This window comes from Sparus aurata, chromosome 21 (genome assembly GCF_900880675.1).
Source record: "Sparus aurata chromosome 21, fSpaAur1.1, whole genome shotgun sequence".
NCBI lineage: Eukaryota > Metazoa > Chordata > Actinopteri > Spariformes > Sparidae > Sparus > Sparus aurata.
The window spans coordinates 24,625,486-24,644,933 of NC_044207.1; the positions used below are offsets into that span (position 1 = coordinate 24,625,486).

General features: G+C 48.6%; 1 protein-coding gene across 2 annotated transcripts in view; it reads left to right on the top strand.

Moving 5' to 3' along the window:
* Positions 1 to 2,312: 2,312 nt before the first annotated feature.
* Positions 2,313 to 19,448, top strand: part of ephb1 (EPH receptor B1) — a 175,502-nt gene continuing 158,366 nt past the window's right edge. For both annotated transcript variants that reach the window (XM_030402437.1, XM_030402439.1), the window contains exon 1: positions 2,313 to 2,587. In XM_030402437.1, coding sequence (XP_030258297.1) covers positions 2,524 to 2,587 — 64 coding nt within the window. In that variant the 5' untranslated portion in view covers positions 2,313 to 2,523. The remainder of the gene's footprint in view (positions 2,588 to 19,448) is intronic.

Here is a 19,448-nt window from a genome sequence, read left to right on the forward strand (position 1 = left end):
AGGCAGCTACAGTTAGCAGCAGTTAGTGATCACCGCAGTGAGTTGCTGCCTCCTGTTTGTCTTGTATTTGTATGAATTGGACAGGCGGCTTTGCTCACATGTTGCACCGTTCATCATTTGTAAGCGTAAAGGCAATCGCAGGAAGTAAGAGGCGTTAGCGCTACGCTACAAACAAGCTTCATGGCGGTTGCATAACTTCATCATCGGCAACACTAAGCTTCCTACATCACTGTGCTTTACACACTGCGCTATGAAATGATATAATGACAGGTTGTCAAGTTAGATCTAGAATAGATTGCAGAGAGTTAATGACTTTCAAGGTCCATCCTCCAAAAATCCTCAAGAAAGTCCAAATATATCCAGAACTCTGCTGCACGCCTGCTCACATACTCTCATGACCACATTATTATTATTATTATTATTACTATAATAATAATAATAATAATAATAATAATAATAATAATACTAATGATGATAATAATAATAATGTCCCAGACATCCTCTGTAGTCTCATTCAGCCACTTGTTAGCCATCGTCTTTTTCAACACATGTGACATGTGTGGGGTATTCACCGATGTATTTTATGAAACCTCTTAACTCTGTGTTAACCACACACATCATATCATGCGTCTGACTGAATTGTTTTGTTTGAACCCATTACAAAAAACAGTCGACCTCAAAACGAGGGAACCAGAGCTGCAGAAATTCCAACTTATTTCTGTGTTTTAGGACTCATTCCTGCGCTACGTAACATTCTTGATACCCTTCTGTTCAACCCATTCATTAAGTCCATAAAAAAGTAAAGCAGGTAAAAAGTATCTGGGCACATCATATCAGGCGTCTGACTGAACTGTTTTGTTTGAACCCATTACAAAAAACAGTCGACCTCAAAACGAGGGAACCAGAGCTGCAGAAATTCCAACTTATATCTGTGTTTTAGGACTCATTCCTGCGCTACGTAACATTCTTGATACCCTTCTGTTCAACCCATTCATTAAGTCCATAAAAAAGTAAAGCAGGTAAAAAGTATCTGGGCACATCATATCAGGCGTCTGACTGAACTGTTTTGTTTGAACCCATTACAAATAGAGTCGACCTCAAAACGAGGGAACCAGAGCTGCAGAAATTCCAACTTATATCTGTGTTTTAGGACTCATTCCTGCGCTACGTAACATTCTTGATACCCTTCTGTTCAACCCATTCATTAAGTCCATAAAAAAGTAAAGCAGGTAAAAAGTATCTGGGCCAGTGTGCTGTGAAGGGACAGCGCTGAAGTATTAGGCCATCCAGTGGCCCCGGGTCTAACCCGGCCTACTCAGGCTGTAGATTAACAGCTCCATCCCAATTCTTCAGCTCCGGGGACTTATCTAACCCAAGACAGGTGTATGGTTCTGGGCTATGGGGCAGCAACTGCCCCCTTCCTCTGCCGAGGCAGACCTCGGTCCTCTGTGTGTCCCCACGGGGAGAGGCCCATTGTGTGTACCATCTGTTGCGGCACACGCTCACACAAAAGGGGTGACGGGGGGGGGGTGACGGGGGGAGCTGATGTGCGATGCCTGTTTAATGTCATTAGGAGGTGCATTTGAAATTTGCTAAAGCTATTAAAGAACATTCTCGTTGCAAATGGGGTTTTGGACGTGTGTGAGTATAATGGGAGGGTGAGGTGAGGTGAGGGCGCCAGACCTCCAGACGTTTTAACAAATGAATGGTGGATGACTAGCATGGAGGGGGAGGGGGGAGGGGGGGTCAGGATGATGTTGAGCAGTGAAAATGGAGTCAAACACCAGCTCCACTGACTTTTGGTCTTTGTCTTTTCCGTGCAAGACATCCATGTGGTTATGATAAAATTAACAAAAAAATAATAATTATCTTTAAATACAATTTGAATCCTCAGTATCATGTCAAGCACACAGCATCAACCAGGGGGAGTGAGTCAGCCAGGCGTGTTGGACCTCACAGAGTCTGAAGTGTTCGACGTTATTTTGAACCGGAGCTCTGAGCGAGTACACAGCCGTGTGGGTCGTCTCCCACGGGAGCAGGGCTGACTGTTAATGTGTGCTCGGAGCCTGCAGGAGCCTCGCTCGGCCGACGGGCGGCGCTATTTCCCTTCAGAGCCGCGGACGAAGCTTCAAATAGGTCAAGGAAAAAGTTTGGTGTTTTGACAATGCGAGGTGGGCGGAGCGGCGGGCCGCTGATTGGATAGCGAGTTGCAGCTCCCGGTCGGTGATTGGCCCCGGCGCTCTAATGGGGCTGTGGGCAGGATGTGTCTGGTGGTCCCCCCCCTCCCTCCCTCCTCACCAACTCCTCCTCCCCCCCACTGCTCCTCGCACCCCTCAGCCCCTCACACTCCGCTCCTCTGCGCTGATTGTCACACATTGTTTACTACGGCTTGAGATGTGACTCACAACACGGGCTATCTTTGCTGGAGTACCGCTCTGACAACTGAGGGATTCTGTGTTTTTGACGCGCGCCGTGCGTCCTGGTTTATTTGGGGGACAGGCTGTGGAGACTAACCCTTCTGCCATGACAGTGGATTTGTTTGCGCTTTTATGCGTGCTGCTGGTCGTCTCGTCCTCTGCGATGGAAGGTAAATAATAACAAAACAAAACAAACAAACAAAACAAAAAAAAGAAACAGCTCGGGATTCTACTTTTTCTTGTGAAAGGTGTGGAGAATTTTGCGCCTTGTGTGTTGGGGATGCTTGTCGGGCAGCGCTGCGCCCCTCTGGCATCGGGATACAGGGGGATGACATACACGTGGATCAGCAGCAGATCGCCGCGGTGGTGCCGGAGCGGCGGAGGCTCCCGCCGCCGCTGCCTGTCACCGATGTCGCCGGTCCATGTGAAGATTCACACTCTCTGCTCTTTTATATAAATGCGTCCAAACGCTCACAAGTGTCCGTTTGTGCGTTCAAATCTGCGTTTTCCTCACTCCTTTAGCCTTTCCTCGCCTCCACCCCTTTCCAGCCGTAGACTGCTCCTGTAAATTGTGTTATTTCAGATTCTCATTATCCCCCCCGGAGAAATTAGTTTTCTCACTGGGAAACGAGACGGGGCTACAACGGAGGAGGATTCCCGTCACGTTTTCCCATTAAATCACATTTATAAGACTATTACCGCCGAGCCCCCCTGAGCGTCACTCCGTGGCATTTCGGTTAGCAGAGACAACTCTCTCAGGTTGTGGATTGCACTGATTGGAAGTCTCCCAGTAACCTGGATTTGTAATCTGTGCTAAAATGTTTCCTCTCCCTGACTTTTGGAAACCCGCCACTCTTGTTTTTCCCCCTCTGAAGAAAAGAGAAAGCAATCCTCTGCCTCTCCTCTTTTTCTCAGTCCGTCCCTGTGTTTTCTCTCCTCATCCATCTCCATTCCCTTCTCCCTGGCTTTGTCCTCCTGCATCTCCTCCTATTTCCCTCTCTCTTTCTCTCTCTCTCTCTCTCACACACAAACACTCATCACCAGTAGAGCCACTACTAGCAGCAAACATCTCCTCAGTTAAACATGTTTTTCATTTCCGCCCTGGGACCCCGGGGACCGAACGCCGGGCTGCAGCCTCACACACTGGCTGCCGGATGGATGTTCCCAGTAGCATCATGGATATACAGTGACCTCTGTCATGTTTTTTTTTTTATTGTCCAGTAGCTCATCCTCTCCAATAAAAACACACGCCAGCTTCTCACGCCTGTCTGTCTCACGCCTGTCTGTCTCTCCGCTCCCTAAACGGCACAGGAGCACAATTAAAAAAGAATTAGTTTTCTCACACGCGGCCTCTCTCTTTAATCATTTACAAGCCCTGCACCCGGACTGCTCCCAGCCCGGGCTGTGCTCTGTAATCCGGCGGTGGCTTTCTTGTTTGCGCTATATCAGATTTCAACACGGCTACGGATACTCAGCCCAGGGCCTAAAATTGCTACCTCTTGCGGGGATGGATATTTTTGAGGGTTTCGGATGTTTGCTCAGCGTGAGACGGCGGCAGAAATGTCAATTCAGATAGATGAGCGGAGGACGGGAGGGAGGGGAGAGGAGGGGAGGGAGGGGTGAGATTTCCCAGAAAGGAGAGGGGTGTGGGGTCTCTCCTCCGAAAAGATGGGGCGAGGAAGAAGCAGATGGGCAGGGAGACGGCCCCCCGAGTTACCTCGGTACCCAAGGATGAAAGCGATTTCCTTGTTTTGGGCCCGCTAATTGAAAGAGGTTGTCCCATGGGCAGGTTAAAATCCTCACTGATCTGAACTCCAATCTGTTGCTCTTTGATTTTGTGTGTGTGTGTGTGTGTGTGCACTGGGGTGTGTTTGGAGCCATTGACCACATTATCCCCACCTTTCCTGTCACCCTTAATCTGATTACCAGCCCCCCAAATCAGCTGATAATCACACTGTGTCGGCAGAGATCTGTGTGTGTTTTGTAACTTTAGGAGCAGTGCTGAGCATATGGACACACACACACACACACACACACACTCACACACACACACTTGCGATCGAATTGAATGAATTATTTTTTTTTTGATCTTCCTACGCACGCACTCGTAGTAAACACAGTCACATCGCTGATGAACCGATGAACTGTGGGATGGAGGAAGCACTCTGCGAAAAATATCGAGATCATTGCGGGAAAAAATGAGATGGAGGGTTGAAGCCTGAGCATTGCAGCGGTGTGTGTGTGTGTCACCGTGTGTTTGTGTGTCTCAGTGAAGGGGCCACAGCAGTGTCAAAGTCGATTAACAGAACTTGGAGGCTGTCGGATCCGAACTCTGGACGCCCGTGAGGACGTGACATCTGCGAGCAGAAGTGCATTCCGCGCCGACGAGTTAGTGAAGGGTCAGTCGGACCCAAAGCGCGGGGCTCCCAGAGAGCACAGTGAAGAGGGGGGGATTTGCATGCCATTAGAAAAAGAAGCATGTGCTCCTCCCTCATTTGTCTCCCCTCTCCATCTCCCCCCTCCATCACCTCCACCTCGTCTCTGTCTACTTTCCTCTCCCCTTCCCTCATCTCTCTATCTCTCACCCCACCGCTTATAATTCTCCTCACTGAATCTCCCCCCGTTCCTCCCCCCCTCCCTCTTGTCTCTCCTTTCCCCCTTTTCCCCTCCTCTCGTTGCTCGCTCTCTCCACGGTGTGCGGACGGTTCTCGCCACCAGCAGCAGTAATTCTCCCCTACTTACAGAGCCATTGCTTATTTCTGTTTGCCCTTAAACCAATTAGGCTTAGATAAGCCCGCTCATTTAACGGCCTGGAACTGTGTGGTTGGAGTGGGAGGGGAGAGTACTGGAGGGGGGGGGGGGGGGGGGGGGGGGGGATGAAACAGCGGTTGAAAGGTAGACGGGGACCGGGGGAGATGAAAAAGATGAGAGAGACAGAAGGAGGGGAGGTCAGCGAGTTTGAGAAAAAGATGCCGCACGCGTGTTTTACAAATGAGGGGCGCGCAATCTAACAAGGCCGGGGAAGTGAACAAACACTGTGCCGTCTCCGTAATCTGACACGGACCGCGTCACGCTGCACTGGGGTAAAGCAGCCGCCGCGTTTAGCATGAGTACGATAAGAGAACATTAGTAATGTGCTGTAACCACTCTCTACGGACGCCGTGTTAAGTACCTGTACTACGGTAATGCCTCATCCTCGGAGGGCCGAGTGGACGGAACGGAGAATATTGTAGCTTCCTGAGTAAACAGTCACACCGATAGCTTGAGCATCTGTTAAGAGTTAAGGTGGTCAGAACCACACGCTGTTATATAAACACATTCATTGAGTGGCGTATTGATTGGAGAGGTTAGAGGACAGAGAGTTGAATTGCCCCGCTGTAGTGCCCTCGAGCCAAGACCATGACTCTGCTCCAGAGACACTGCGTCCCAGCCGACCCACTGGTCTGACCTCGCAGTGCAGCAAAGTCCGAATCCTCCTCCCCAGGATTCTGGAGTCTGCCAAGACTGACTCTGAGTGTAGTCGCAGCCTGCAGAGCCGACGCATGGCTTCCAACCTCGCTGCAATGCATTGTGGTTACGTTTGGTTCAAGATGCATTTGCATGCGATGTGAGACGCACGTCAGTTCAAGTAGCGGTAGACAGTGGACGATGGACAGCCCCCTGCCTTCACTCAGACATCAACATGAACCCCTTCGTGCACCTGATTGGATAAATGGTCTCCTCACTGTGCTGTTATTGGTTAATTTTTAAACCAGAAAAGCATGTTGGCAGCGTAAGGCAAGTCGCATCTTTTTTTGGTTTGAAACACACCGCAGGTCGGCCCAGCAGGCTCAAGTAATTCTCCTTTGCTTGTCTTGGACTTTAAGGAGACATATTATGTTCTTTTTAATGTTAATAATTTTATTCTGGGTTACTACTAGAATAGGTTTACATGTTTTAATGCTCAAAAAAACACATCGGTTTTCTCATACTGTCGAGTGCTGCAGCTCTGTATTCCCCCACTCTGTTTTAGCTCCTGTCTCTTTAAGGCCCATCTCCTCCTGAATACCCAGACTCCTCTGATTGGTCAGCTCACACGCGCCTGAGCCAGCAACGCAAACAACAACAGAGCAGCTGTGCTAAATCAATTCTTGTGAGCCAAGGCATAAATGATGGATTATGACATGGTGACATAGGGTGATGTCAAGAAGTCAATGAATTAAAGGCCGGACTACTGACGAGGCGTTTCAGGACCAGGGATTCCTGTGGGAGAGAGGAGCTTCTGTTTATGCAGACTTTTTTTTATGTCTTTCAAGATGTTTCACATGCACAAGGACCCTTCGTATATAAAACGGTGAGTAACGGGAAGAAAACAAAAAAAAAGCGCCAGTACGTCTCCTTTAGATCTAAAAGTGTAAACGGAGCTCGTAGTGATACAGACCGGGCTCTGCGAGGCTTGTGTAGTATTGAGTTAAGAACTCTCTACTACTCGGTGATGTAAGTTGTGTGCCCGTGTGTGTGTGTGTGAGCTCGCCAGCTGTGCAGAGGAGACAGCCTGTGAAAAGAGTCCTGTTGAGTCTCTAATGGATGTGAATGCAAGATTGCTCCTTTCCTCTGCTCTCTCATTACAAACGGCTAGAAAAAAAGGGGAGAAGAATGGAAATGTAAACGCGGCGCAAGGCCCGTGGGCCGAGGGCCGATCGTGAGTGCTCAAATAAGTGCACGAGTGTATTTTGGCCGCCAGCGCTACTGCTGACCGGGGACCACCTGAAGTAGAATTCAATTTTCCACTCGTTTTGTACTGCGTTGTGTGTATTGTACGTTTGGGTGCCTGTGTCGTCCGCAGAGTGCTAAAGCCATTATAGCTGGCAGGGGCAGCAGACATGGCCTCATCCCATAATGGAGGCTTTATTTTGCCCACAGTGAAAAGACTGCTCAGCGTTAAGGTGCGCTTACGCGGCCTAGCCAGCTATGACGACCCCCAGTGTAAAGCCCTGCCTGCAGCTCGTGTACCTGCAGTGCTGTAAATGTGTTGTGCCGCCTTTTCTTTTCTTTTTTTTTTTTCTCTCCTTTCTTCTGTCAAAGCATTGTGCTTGCATGCGGGCGCTGTGGCCTGAATCTGTGATCTGTGCAGGATTTTCTCCTTCACGATGTGGTTTCGCACAGATTGCAGTATGTATTCTCTTGGATATTATGATCACTGGCTCCGTTTCTCTCTCTCTCTCTCTCTTTCTCTCTCTCTCACACATATGAACACAGAGTCCCCCCCTCACAGCTCACCTTACCCCAGAGACATCTGAGCCTTTGGGAAGGCCAGATGGTGGATGCAGGTTGGGGGCTGGTATGCATGTGTGCATATTTTTTTTTTTTTTGTGTACGTCTCGGCGCGAGAGTGAGTAGAATCAAGGGAGGCTGGAGATAAAGCGGCACGCACTCACTGTACCTACTGTACGTGTGTTTGTGCGTATCCGTTTGTCCTCGTGTGTCCCCGACTTCTTGTTTTCTCGCCTCGCTGGTGTTTTGCATTCTTTACCGCGTTGTCTCCCAGTGTCTTCCACACATTCTTGTCGGCGCAGATTCGCCGCGGAGATGCTATCGAGCAGTGTTAGGTTCCGCCCGTCTCGCTTCGTTCCTCGGCCCTTATCGGAGCAGGTGGCTGGCTGCGGGACGAGGGGGCCGAGGCCCTTATCCGTCCAATCTCGGGGATAAGCGGACCCGCTGCATCAGCGACATGCGAAACACATTAGAGCGCAGGAGTGAGAGCGGGTGACGCTCGTGACACGGTTCAACCTCAAACTGTGTGAGTCATCTGTTTCCCGGTGGAGCCAGTTCCCGTTTAATGGCAAACACACAACATGGGCACAGACGCACACGCCCACGTCCTCAAAACTCGCCGAGGCTCGATGTGCGCAAACTTGGAGATAAAGTTTCCTCGCCACACCTCGAGGAAGATGCCAGTAATTGATTGGGCGCAGTGACCCAGCTTTCTCACCACTCAGGGACGGGGGTGTGAAAAATGTGCTTTTTCTCATTATTTCTCTGTCTTTCAGGCTTTCCCCCCCCCCCCCCTCCATTATCACCTGTCCTAGAGATTGGGTGACAGTTGCTCAGTCAGTGGGAAAGGGGCTCCTCTTTGATATTTGTTGAGTTGAGAGGCGAGAAGAGGAAGCATTGATTATCGGGTCTTATTTTCCACTGGGGCCTCCGTGCTTACAGCCCCATATCCAGTGTTTCTCTCGGCCTCTCTAGTCCACCCCGGACCCTCCCTCCCTCCCTCCCTCCCTCCCCACACCAGCTCCGGCCTGTCCACTTCCACAAAGGCCTGTTGTTGCCTTCCACTCCCTGGCCGTTTCTTCTTGTCTGCCAGATTGTTCTCTTTCCTTTTCCAATACCTTTTAATTAAACCTTAGAGTCGCTGCAAGCTACCACCCCGTCTCTCCCACCTCTCGAACCTTCCTTCCAGGGAATAATTGGTTGTTTCTACCAGCCTCCCTCCCTCCCTCCCTCACCTGCCTTTTCCCCCCGTGCACTTTTTGTTAGTTAAGAACAGATGCATTTATGAAACATTATAGGGTTTTACTACAGGGGAGAAAAATGTGAAACACAAGCCTGTCCTCCTGAAGACGTAATAGACGCAGCATTGGCAGGAACAGGAAGAGGGTAAAGAGACTGTTGGGCCAAGAACAAAGAGCTTCATTTATGATTGTTATAATGAGATCTGTTTTTGGAGCCGGACCCAGAGTGATCTGATTTGACTTTTAAGCCCTGAGGCTGCGAGGCTTAAGGGCTGCAGGCTGCAGGGCTGACTGAGGAGAGGGAGAGGAGGAGGCGTGACGCTTCGGCGCAGCGTTGTTCCGATCGCGACTTTCAAATCGTGGGAAACTTTTTTTTTAAAGGGCGCACAATCAAACATGAGATAAGGGATATTGGTTTAGGTAAATGTGCACAAACTCTCCGCGTTATCAGCGTGTTTACTCAGCAAATCCCTCGCTTCTTTAGTCTGAACGTACAGTACATTAACTGGCTACTGTATGGGGGGAAAAAAGAAAAAAAAAAAACAAGTTCATAGTGCTTTTTTTTGCATTTTAAGTGAATCAGCAGCCCAGAGGATGCTGCGTCTCCGGCGCTCAGAGGAATTAAAGGCAGAACGTTAATAGGGCTGAAATTACGGATGGTGGTGGAAGCTGCTCCACTTCTGATTAAATAAAAGCCGGCTCCTCCACAGGCTGTTTCTCACAGGGACTGACAAGCACACACACACATGCGCAGATGTGAATGTGCAAGAGGCCCAACACACACACACACACACACACACTGCCTTACACACACAGAGCTTTGATGTGTGGAACGGAAATGAGGAGAGACGGGGAGCTAAGGGCCGGGGCCTGGGGCCTGTCCCATTATTAATGAGTTAGAGTCAGTGCCTCTCCCAGGTTCAGGACATGTGGACATATTTCACCATTCGCCTGCCCTTGCCCCTCACCATAAATGTAATCTCTTATTAAGCATCGGGTTCTTGGCAAGTGAGGGGCAGATAGAGGGAAACGGCGCATGAATATCTGCGCCCTCGCTGTGTGTCTCCGCGTTAGCATGAGGAATGGAAATCGCGGCGGGTGGAGAGGAATGAAGTGTCGGCGCGGCGTGGTGCAAAAAAAAAAAAAAAAAAAACGGAACGGCAGCTTCTGAGAGGAACACTGGTGGGCAAGTTAAGTAGTAGCGGTGAGAGGACCGTTTTCACCCCGCGTAACCCTAAAAATCCCTCTGCCAGGCAAATTTCCGCCTTGCCCCAGCCGTCCACTCCTCTAGCTGGATAAGAAGAGAGCTTTTTGGAGGTAATTAACTATTGATTTGAAGCACAGAGGGTAATGGGGAAATGAGCGGACAGCATCTCGATCTAGCAGCCCGGTCGCCCGGCTGGCTGCAGTGCGACTAGAAGACTGACGAGGTGCGGGAGGCATTTCCCTAAAAGAGCCAAGGTCAAAGGTGGTGTGTCTGGCTTTTTAAGCTCTGTCCTGTGGAGAAAAAAAAAAAAAGAAATCAAGCTGTACGGTTTAAAATTCAAGCCTGTTCTCTTATCTAATATTCAGTTTGATTGAATATATTCTCCTAGTTTGCGTACATTGTATTCATATTAATAGCAGAACGAACAAACTGATCCCCGGCCCATGTCGGCCCGTTGACCTCCCCCTCCCATTCATGAATAGTTATGACGCTCAGGGCCCGGGACCCGGTTTAATTGAATGCAACCTGAGGTCCAATCAAAACCAAACATCCTGAGGTCATAAATCTCCCTCAGTGTTACCCAACGTGCACTTTTCAGAAGACGCAGAGAGCCTCCCACATATAGAAGACGGTGTGGCCTTCCTATGCGTCGTCCTCATGCAAGTCATATGTGCTTTTTCTTTTCGGTGAGAGGCGAGCCAGAGGACAAGGATTAGGACTCATTTGTGAGAAAGAACAGAGGCGAAGTGGGACGAAGAGAGGGAGAGAGAGGGAGGGAGAGAGGGAAGGATGGGCCTGTATCTGCCTACGATCTTATTTGTGCTAATGAGGAGGCTGGTGGTTCTGGCTGCTAACCTCTAAGCACATCCAGCCCCTTTTGAGTGTGTGTGTGCGTGTGCACATCTCCTTGGATGTCTGTAGGGAGTGTGATTTGCTGTTTGTATGAAAATCTCAGCTATAATGAATGATGTGGAGAAGATTGTTTGGCGCAGCGAGTCAGGGTAAGTGTGTTTGTGTGTGTGTGTTTGTGTGTGTTTGCTACCGGTGTGAGCTCGTTTGTTGAGTTTACCACCAGTCTCATCTGTGACGGATGCCTTGATTGGACTAGTTTGCATGGCGGTCTCAGTCACACACTCCTCCGAAACCCAACCTGTCCTCTAATGGGGCTCACTGAGCGGTAGAAAAAAAAATCCATGCCTTTTTTTTTTTCCGATTGTCCCCTCCCTCCTCATCCCATCTTCTCCCCCCCGCTTCCTCCCAAGGCTGGGCATTTAAAGCGGCGCGCCTTTGATGTGAGCTTCACACACTGTTAGACACCCACTCATCAGATTGACAGTGATGTCTGGGCGGAGTCGAGGCCCCCGTTTTCCGGAGGGCGGACCGAGGAGAAAAATGAACTGATGGAGTGTACTGTACGCGCATATGGCAAACGCAGGCAGGTAGTTTTTAAATAAAGTAAAGCGGAACGCGGACGCGAGCGAACAGATGTGCCCGCTCAGATGCACACGTTTTCCTACGGCGTGGCCGCGCCGCACTCAGCCGATGATGTGTCAGGATGACAAACGTCCCGGCTAAGGCGAGCTGAATGTAATTGCGCTGCGTTTTTTTTTTTTTTTTTCCTCCCCTGCCTGTGTTTTACAAGCGTGCCGCGTCAGTTTAAGAGGGACATTTCTGACAATATCAAAAGACAAATACTTGACATTTAAGTGTTGGTGAGATTGTTAATGTATAATATCCGATGCTGACTTCTTTTTACCGTACGTTTCTCCATCGGGGCGCACGCCGGCACCGCCCCGGGGTCTGTACTGCAGGCTCGGGGAATGATAAATGGGTTTTGGAGGCCTGACTGGAGAGGAAGCGTGCGATGTGTGTTCGAATGCGATACTTAAAATAAATGTTTGCAAATGATCACATAGAGAGAGAGAGCGTGTGTGTGTGTGTGTGTGTGTGTGTGTGTGTGTGTGTTTGTGTGGTGTGTGCTCATGCTTCTCGTCATTAGCAGTATGGCATCCATGCCTGTAACATAAATGAAACCTAAATGTGACTGATTTGCAACCTTTTTTCAATTGAACAGAAAGATGTTTCATGTCATCTTCAAACTGATAAACGTATATTTTCTGTAAATAGACCCTCATTTCCGAGATTGACGCCAGCAGCGCTCTGTATCAATATGAGACTGCGTGTATGTTCAATACAAACTTTATTCATACAGGGACGTGTGTGCACTATCGCAATACGAGGTGCTTGACAAAACAATAAAAAATAAAACAATACAGACACAATATAGTGAAATTAAACAGTAAAGATGATCAGTAACGGTACATGATGTAGGCTGTAAGAAATACAATATCAGCAGTGGAACTTGGAGCAGCTAGATTAGAATAAACCAAATTACACAGATACTGATCTAAACAGGTAGCTCTAAAAGATTTCATTTAACGGCAGTCTGACAGGCTGTTCCAGAGTCGCAGGTTATAGACATGCCTTCCCATAGTTGGGGAGTATAAGGCCAGTGTCTTTGTACTGTATACTACTGAGTACAGGTCAAAATAGGTTCTGCAAGTTGTCACTGCAACCTGTTGTTAGTTACATTTTACAGCACGACTCAACTGTTTTGGAATCTGGGTCCAAGTTTCACTTTATAAATATTTTCCAGAACGACTTCCTGTACTGCACCAATTACATTAAACACGAGAAAAATGATTTACGTTGAAAGCGTGCCAACAGTGATGCCAACGCTGTCTTATCACGATTTCATCGAAAACGCTACGTGTTCCCAGTAAGGTGCGGCCAAACCGTGGCGCTGAATCATCGTTTTAATCTCCCTTTTTTTAGTCCCATCCAGTGATTCATGATGTCTGTTGGACTGTCCCCCACGTCGTGAGCACATTCAGACTTTGGTTAGTGTGAGCTTTTGACCCTTTATTCCAACTTATCATAAAGTTATTCTTCCAACCGTGTGATAAATCTTCTAATAATATGTCTGAATTTGTGTCAGATAACGACGTCCACGCCCTAAAAAAAAAGGCGAATATCTTTCTTTCACCCTTATTCCAGAGAGTGTGCCGTGTGTTCTTTCCCTCCACTAAAGGGGAATCATTTCAGCATTAACACACTCGAATAAAGCACATTACTCAGTCCCTACCAAAAAAAAAAAAAAAAAAACACAATTTCAGGTGGATACAACGCGTTCCAACCTGCAGCGGTGTTCGTGCCGATTGTGTAATAGCAGTCGCAAAAACGAGTATCCTGACAAAAGCAGCCGGCCAAGCAGAGTCATGCAGGGATTTGTTGTAGTGTGACCGTCTCCCGGGCTCTTTATTGTCCTTGCCAAAGCTTTAGTCTTTTCCGTCCTCGCTCAGCGTCGAAACAGGTTCGGGCCGCAGTGGCACACCGTCTCTTGTTATTTGAAAATGTCTAAAAGCTGTGCGTGAGTGTGTTAGGCCACTGTGAGACAGACTCAGGCTCAGAGTTCTTTTATTTTACTTCTCGTTACCATGTAATGAAATCATGAGTCATTTTTTTTTTTTTTTTAGTTTTGGTCCTTGCGTGCGTGTGACCGTGTCAGCTTTCTTTCATCCGGTGTGCAAAGTAGTGCGTGTGTTAACGACTCCCCTCTTTGTGAATGAATAAAGGGCGCTCTATTAAAATCTCACCAGCGCACCTGGTGCCAGTTTATGCTATTTTTTAAGGTCAGAAAATTTGCTTTTGACGTTTTTTGGGGGAAAAAAAAAAAAAATCCCCCAAACACCATTTTATCGCGTTTATAAAGACCACTTGATACGTGTGGACTTACCTTACCCAAGGTGAAACAGAGAGACACGTGTGTAAAGCTCTCTTCGTGTGACGGTAACAACTCCTGACAAGGTCGCTGTGTGAGTCTGTGAGCGATGGCGGATTCAACCAGCTTGGAAAAAAAACAAAAAAAAAAAACATCACTCAATCGCTCCCTCTAAAAGGGCTTTCAGACACCTGGCAATGATTGGCTGAAAGAGGACACTTTCTCCCAGCTATTATTGACAGGTGAAGATGTTGAGAAAGTGTGCAGAGTGACTTGTGTTTCCGCACGTGTTCTCAATCAATTTGAGGGCTCAGGTAATGCAACGAAAATCTACTTCCTCTGATAAACATCATGCGCCAGCCCCCGAAAGAGAGAGGAAGAAAAAAAAAGAAGCGTGATGGATGGTCACGGTGCGTCTGAAAGAGCGGAAAAGACAAAAATCAAACAAGAAGCCCCTCTCTCTCTCTCTCTCTCTCTCCCCCTCCCTCTCGGTCTGACACTGTCTCTCTGTTGCCATGGCTCTGAAGATTGATTGTGAATCGTCCCGGACGTATGAGCGTCGCGATCATATCATGGATCACAGCATAGGAAGGGAATGACAGATGTCGTAAGCGTCCTCTGTTTATTTGAGGAGGCAAGTCTGCGCCTGATGGATTGGTTGCGTTCGGCGGATACGAGGATGATTTGTCATCTCTTATGTCTCCGTGTGAGTATTTAGCAGGGCAAACAACGGGACAGACCCTTTGTTTGCCCTGCGGAACGGTGTCCTAAAGTGAGGAAAGTGCATCGCTTCAAGGACTTCTGATTGCTTTTTGGCCGTGTTTCAAAACATCATCTTAACTTTTGTGGTTTTTCTTTGAGGACCTCCGTCTGCCGGCTCCCTAAGCACGGATCATTTTTAATAGAGCAATTATCAGAACGCAGTTATATTACATGAACTTTTCTTTACACGTTTAATATGACTCAAAGAAATGGGGCACCTCACTGGGGCGATGGGTGGAAAAGGGGGCTGTAAGGAGCCGGGGGGGGGGGGGGGTTGGAGGGTTAAATGTGCTTCAGTCAAGGTCATTTTGAGTGGCATACGTATCCTATTTGAGAGCCCCCCTTACCCCCCCAAAAAAGAAAATTGAGTAGTGTAGACATGAAGCGATGTTGACAGGCCTGTTCCACTGAGAACAATACAGTCACACTGGAGATTACTGGACCAAACACACACACACACACACACACACACACACGTTGACACACAGGGTCCTCTGTGCGATGGGGTCATTAGTATGGGCGACCATTTCTACGCTAACAGCCCCTGATTGCTTTGCCTTTCACATCGTGGTGACATCAGCACATTGCTAATTGACAGATAATTGCCAATAATCACGAGATGGATCGGTGAGAGGGCAATTAAAGGAGCCTGCTGCTGCGTGCCAGCACCTTTAAGAAATCCGGGCTGATCTGTTTGCCCTCGTTTAGTGCGGCAGGTTAATCAAATCGCTTTTTTTTTTTTTTTTTTTTTTGATATCACAGTTTTTTTTGGAAGCGATGGTAGGGCGCTGCGAAGTTCATTCAAATGTTAGTGATGTTTTTTGTTCCAGAAATGCAGATGCCTTCTGGAAACATGTAGGACGTTCCCTTTCGCAGCGTGTACTACAATGTTTGCCGCTGCCTGTGCGAGAGATAACAGCCAGGCGCTTGTAATGGGATCCTGTCTGTTGGGAGAAGATGGAGGAAATCGCTGGGAGCTGGAATGTACTTGACTCGCTCGTTCGGGTCAGCAAGGAAGTGCCGGTGTGTGTTTTGCGTGCGTGTGTGTGTGTGTCAACGCAGGCATGTCTGTGTGTTGTCCAAAACCGTGTTTGCTCAGCGATAGAAAAACTGAAATGTGATATGAATATCCTCTCCATTCTTCCATGAAAGTACCTGAAAATACCCCTGAAAGGGCCCCATTTAGGCTCACTCCCAAACAATACAGTACAATACCCTGATGACAGGCTAACTGTGGGAGGAAATAGCCCTGCTACTGCCAACATAATAGCAGAATATTCTGGAAGTCACAGGAGGGATTTATGGAAGCAAATAGTCCTTTTCTAACGTTTAGCGGAGCGGTGTGTGTGTGTGTGGCACATTTGTGTGCCTGTGTGTGTGCCTGTGTGTGTGGGTCCGACCCGCTGACCCTTTCGGCTGTATGTGGACTCGATTCTGTGATGTGCGAGATGTGTGAATTGGAGCCATGCCTAGCCCGTCAATCAGACATAGAGATCATTAGAGGTGTCACACTCAAATCTCTCATCTCTCTAATCAGCTGTCATACTAACAACACCAGCTTCTATGTGCGCCTGTGCCCAGCTGCCAAAATACAGAGTTCACGCTGAAGCTGAATGCGCAAAGGCAACGACCAACTCCGCTAGCTTCCCTGTAAAATTCAGTTCAGGTGTCTTGCAACAGTGAACGCCACTTGGTTGATCTCTTCCCATGATCCTCCTGGTGGGCAGGAGATGACTCCATCTTGGGGTCCATATGGCCCCCATGTTGGAGCCACGCTGCTCCCTAACAGTGGGGGAATGGCAATTAGCGCTACATTTGCTGAGGATGGCATGGAACCAGAGACCTGTCACCTCTGCTTCACAGCTCTGCCTTTGAAGACATGCATGTGTATGTGTGCGCGTGAACTCATGCGTGTGTGTGTGTGTGTGCGTGTCTGTGTGCATGCATGTGTGTCAGCATGCGTGAAGGGAGGGAGAATCATATCACGGCACCTGGTTCGCGGCAGGGGGTGGAACTGCCTCACCGAGGCAAGGTGTGTGTTTGTGCGTGTGTGTGAAAGGGGGGGGGGGAGGGTGTAGCGATGGCATATTGTGTGTGATCAGAGGCAGAGCAGCTTCTAAATGCATGCGGTTACTTGTAATCAATGTTAGCGCAGTTCCCTTTGGGCATGCTAATATATTCCGAAATGCTAATGTATTTCAGTGCCAAACCCCTAAGTTGTATCATATGAGTGAATGAGCGATCGTGCACGCGGTGACAACGAGGTGGAAATCTGCTCGAGGAATGTCACGCGGTGTCGTGGGAAAACGAATTCCTGCGCGCGGTGACCGAGAAACGGCGCTGCACGCCTGCTGGCATATGGAATCCTTAGGTGGCAGCCATTGCATCATGTTCGTTATAGTCATCTGATCGCAGTTTAAAAGTCGCTTTGATGTCTGGAGCGTAGGACTGATGTGACACAAATGGTCGGCAGCCAGTTGAGGCGGATGCGGGGGGGGGGGGGGGGGGGGGGGGGGGGCTGCGGCCGCCCCTAGAGACTGACAATTGCATGTCCGTGCTTTGAAATCGCTCTTGATCACAGAACACCTGGATGTGATGATTCGAGAACGAGACCAGCGAGGGAAAAACACCCTCGAGCCTTCGTGTATTCGCTTGATTTTATGTAGACTGAGGCGATCAAGAGAGACGAGACTGCGCGCGTGGTGGTGGTTTATGTCTGCCCGCTGCGCTGCCTGGTGGCGGTCGCCTCGCTCGGTGAGGCTCGTTTGCAGATGACTGATTTGGAGCATCGGTGACAGGCGGCCAAAGTTCAGACAGTCCTCAGAAATGAAAGGCCGATTTCTCCCAATTTCACTGCTGCTCCAGACTGACGTGAAATGACACTTTTTTTTTCCTTTTTTTTCTATTCGCATTGAAGCATTCCAATTCATTAAAGCATTCACACAATCTGACATTCTCAGAAGTGATCGGGACTGATGCCGTGGTAGAGCCTGAAAGAACATTAAGTGGATCAAAAGACCACTAGTTGGCAACTATTTGGATCAACCATAAATCGTTTATGTCATTTTTCAGGCAACAATGTTCAACATTTGCTGGTTCCAGCTACCTAGACTCAAGGGTCTGCTGCTTTTAATTTGTCAGTCATGATAGTAAAAGAGCAGTCTCTCAGTTGGACTGTTGGCAAAAGAAGATGTCAATTTGGATGCTGGGAGGTTGAGCCTTTCAATTAATCTTGAAAATAATCTGCAGATTAAACTAAAATGTGAGTAATAGCTGCAGTCTGGTACTGTTGGGTGAACTACAGGCCTAGGGGTTTATGTTGGCAACCATAAACTGCATAGACATCAGTTTTAGTTTTCGCTCCCTCGTCATTGTCTGTCATGTCTGCGCTGTGGACCCTCAAATAAAAAGCATAAATTGACCATAATTGGTCAATCTTGTGAAGTGATACATGCAAACGAACTCGCACCACTGCGGTTATCACGTAGTGCGTAGGGGCTCCCCTTCTTCTCTTTTCTTTATGTTTCTCAGTCCTTGGGAGCTCAAACGCTCGCTGGTGTGATTAACACTTGGGCTGACCCAAATGCTTTGAAGCTTCACAGCTTCTACCGCTGCCATGATGATTTAAGGGTTCAAGGGTTCACTTAATAGTGATCTTTACAACACTGCGATTGTAGATTGAAATGTGAGCCCCTTTGTTCAACATGAGGAGAAAAAAGAGTCTCGCAGCTTGAGGAAAGAAGCTGCTCTGTAGTCTGGTGGTACGGCAGCGGACGCTTCGGTTTCTTTCGCCAGATGGCAGCAGGGTGACCAGACTGCGGCCGGGGTGGGCGTCTGGACTCCGGCATCTCACTTCACCGATGCCACTGATTCCCGGTGGATGGGTACCAGTGACGATCTTGGCAGTGTTCATCACCCTCTGTAGAGTCTTCCAGTGCACGAACAATGCCAGTTTGCGATGTTTCCAGTTGGGGGTGCTTTCTGTTGCTCCTCTGTTGAAATCGCCATCCAAATTAGTAGTCTAGGCACCGGTCGAGTTGACTTCAGAGCCGGGGAACTGTGGCTGCATCTCCCCCGCTTGTCCACATCCCTCATCAGACTCACAATTCCAATCATAGCAATGTCGAAGCTTTCAATATCACACGTAATCCTCACTGAAGCTCCGGAGCCCCACAAGCGGTATCCTGGCCTGGCCCTTATTAAAACACCTTCACGTGGCGAAGGGGGTCATCCGCTCTGCGTGCTGCCCGGGGTTGACGGCGTCCATGCTAAGTGGACGCTCGCAATTTATTTTCTGTTTTGGTTTTGTTGTGTTGTTATTCAGAGTTAATCAATAATTCCTCCCCTCTCTCTCTCTCTCTCTCTCCCCTGCTGTCTGTTTCCCTCCATCTCCCTCCCTCCACCCATTAGAGCGCCAGGTTGTGTAACATGTTGGTTGGCTTTGTACGCTCGGATGATGGCTTCTGACAGTTGCCCACATTTCTGGAATTAGCTTTGTGTAGCCAGCGTGTGCGGGTGCGTCGTGTGTGTTTTTGGATGAAATGTGCCTACTTCTGTGTGTGTGTGTGTGTGTGTGTGTGTGTGTGTGTCCGTGTGCACGCATGCTAATGACAGCTGACAGGGCCCACGCTTCTTAAATTAGCCTGGCTGTCTGGCCCCCGGGGAAGGCACGGATGTTCAGATACAGATAGAAGAGGCTTTAATGCAACAATTCCCCGCTCGCCTCCCCCTATAGTATCCGACCATCCTCGTCCCACTCCTATGCCTCCCGGTCGGAGCGAACTTAT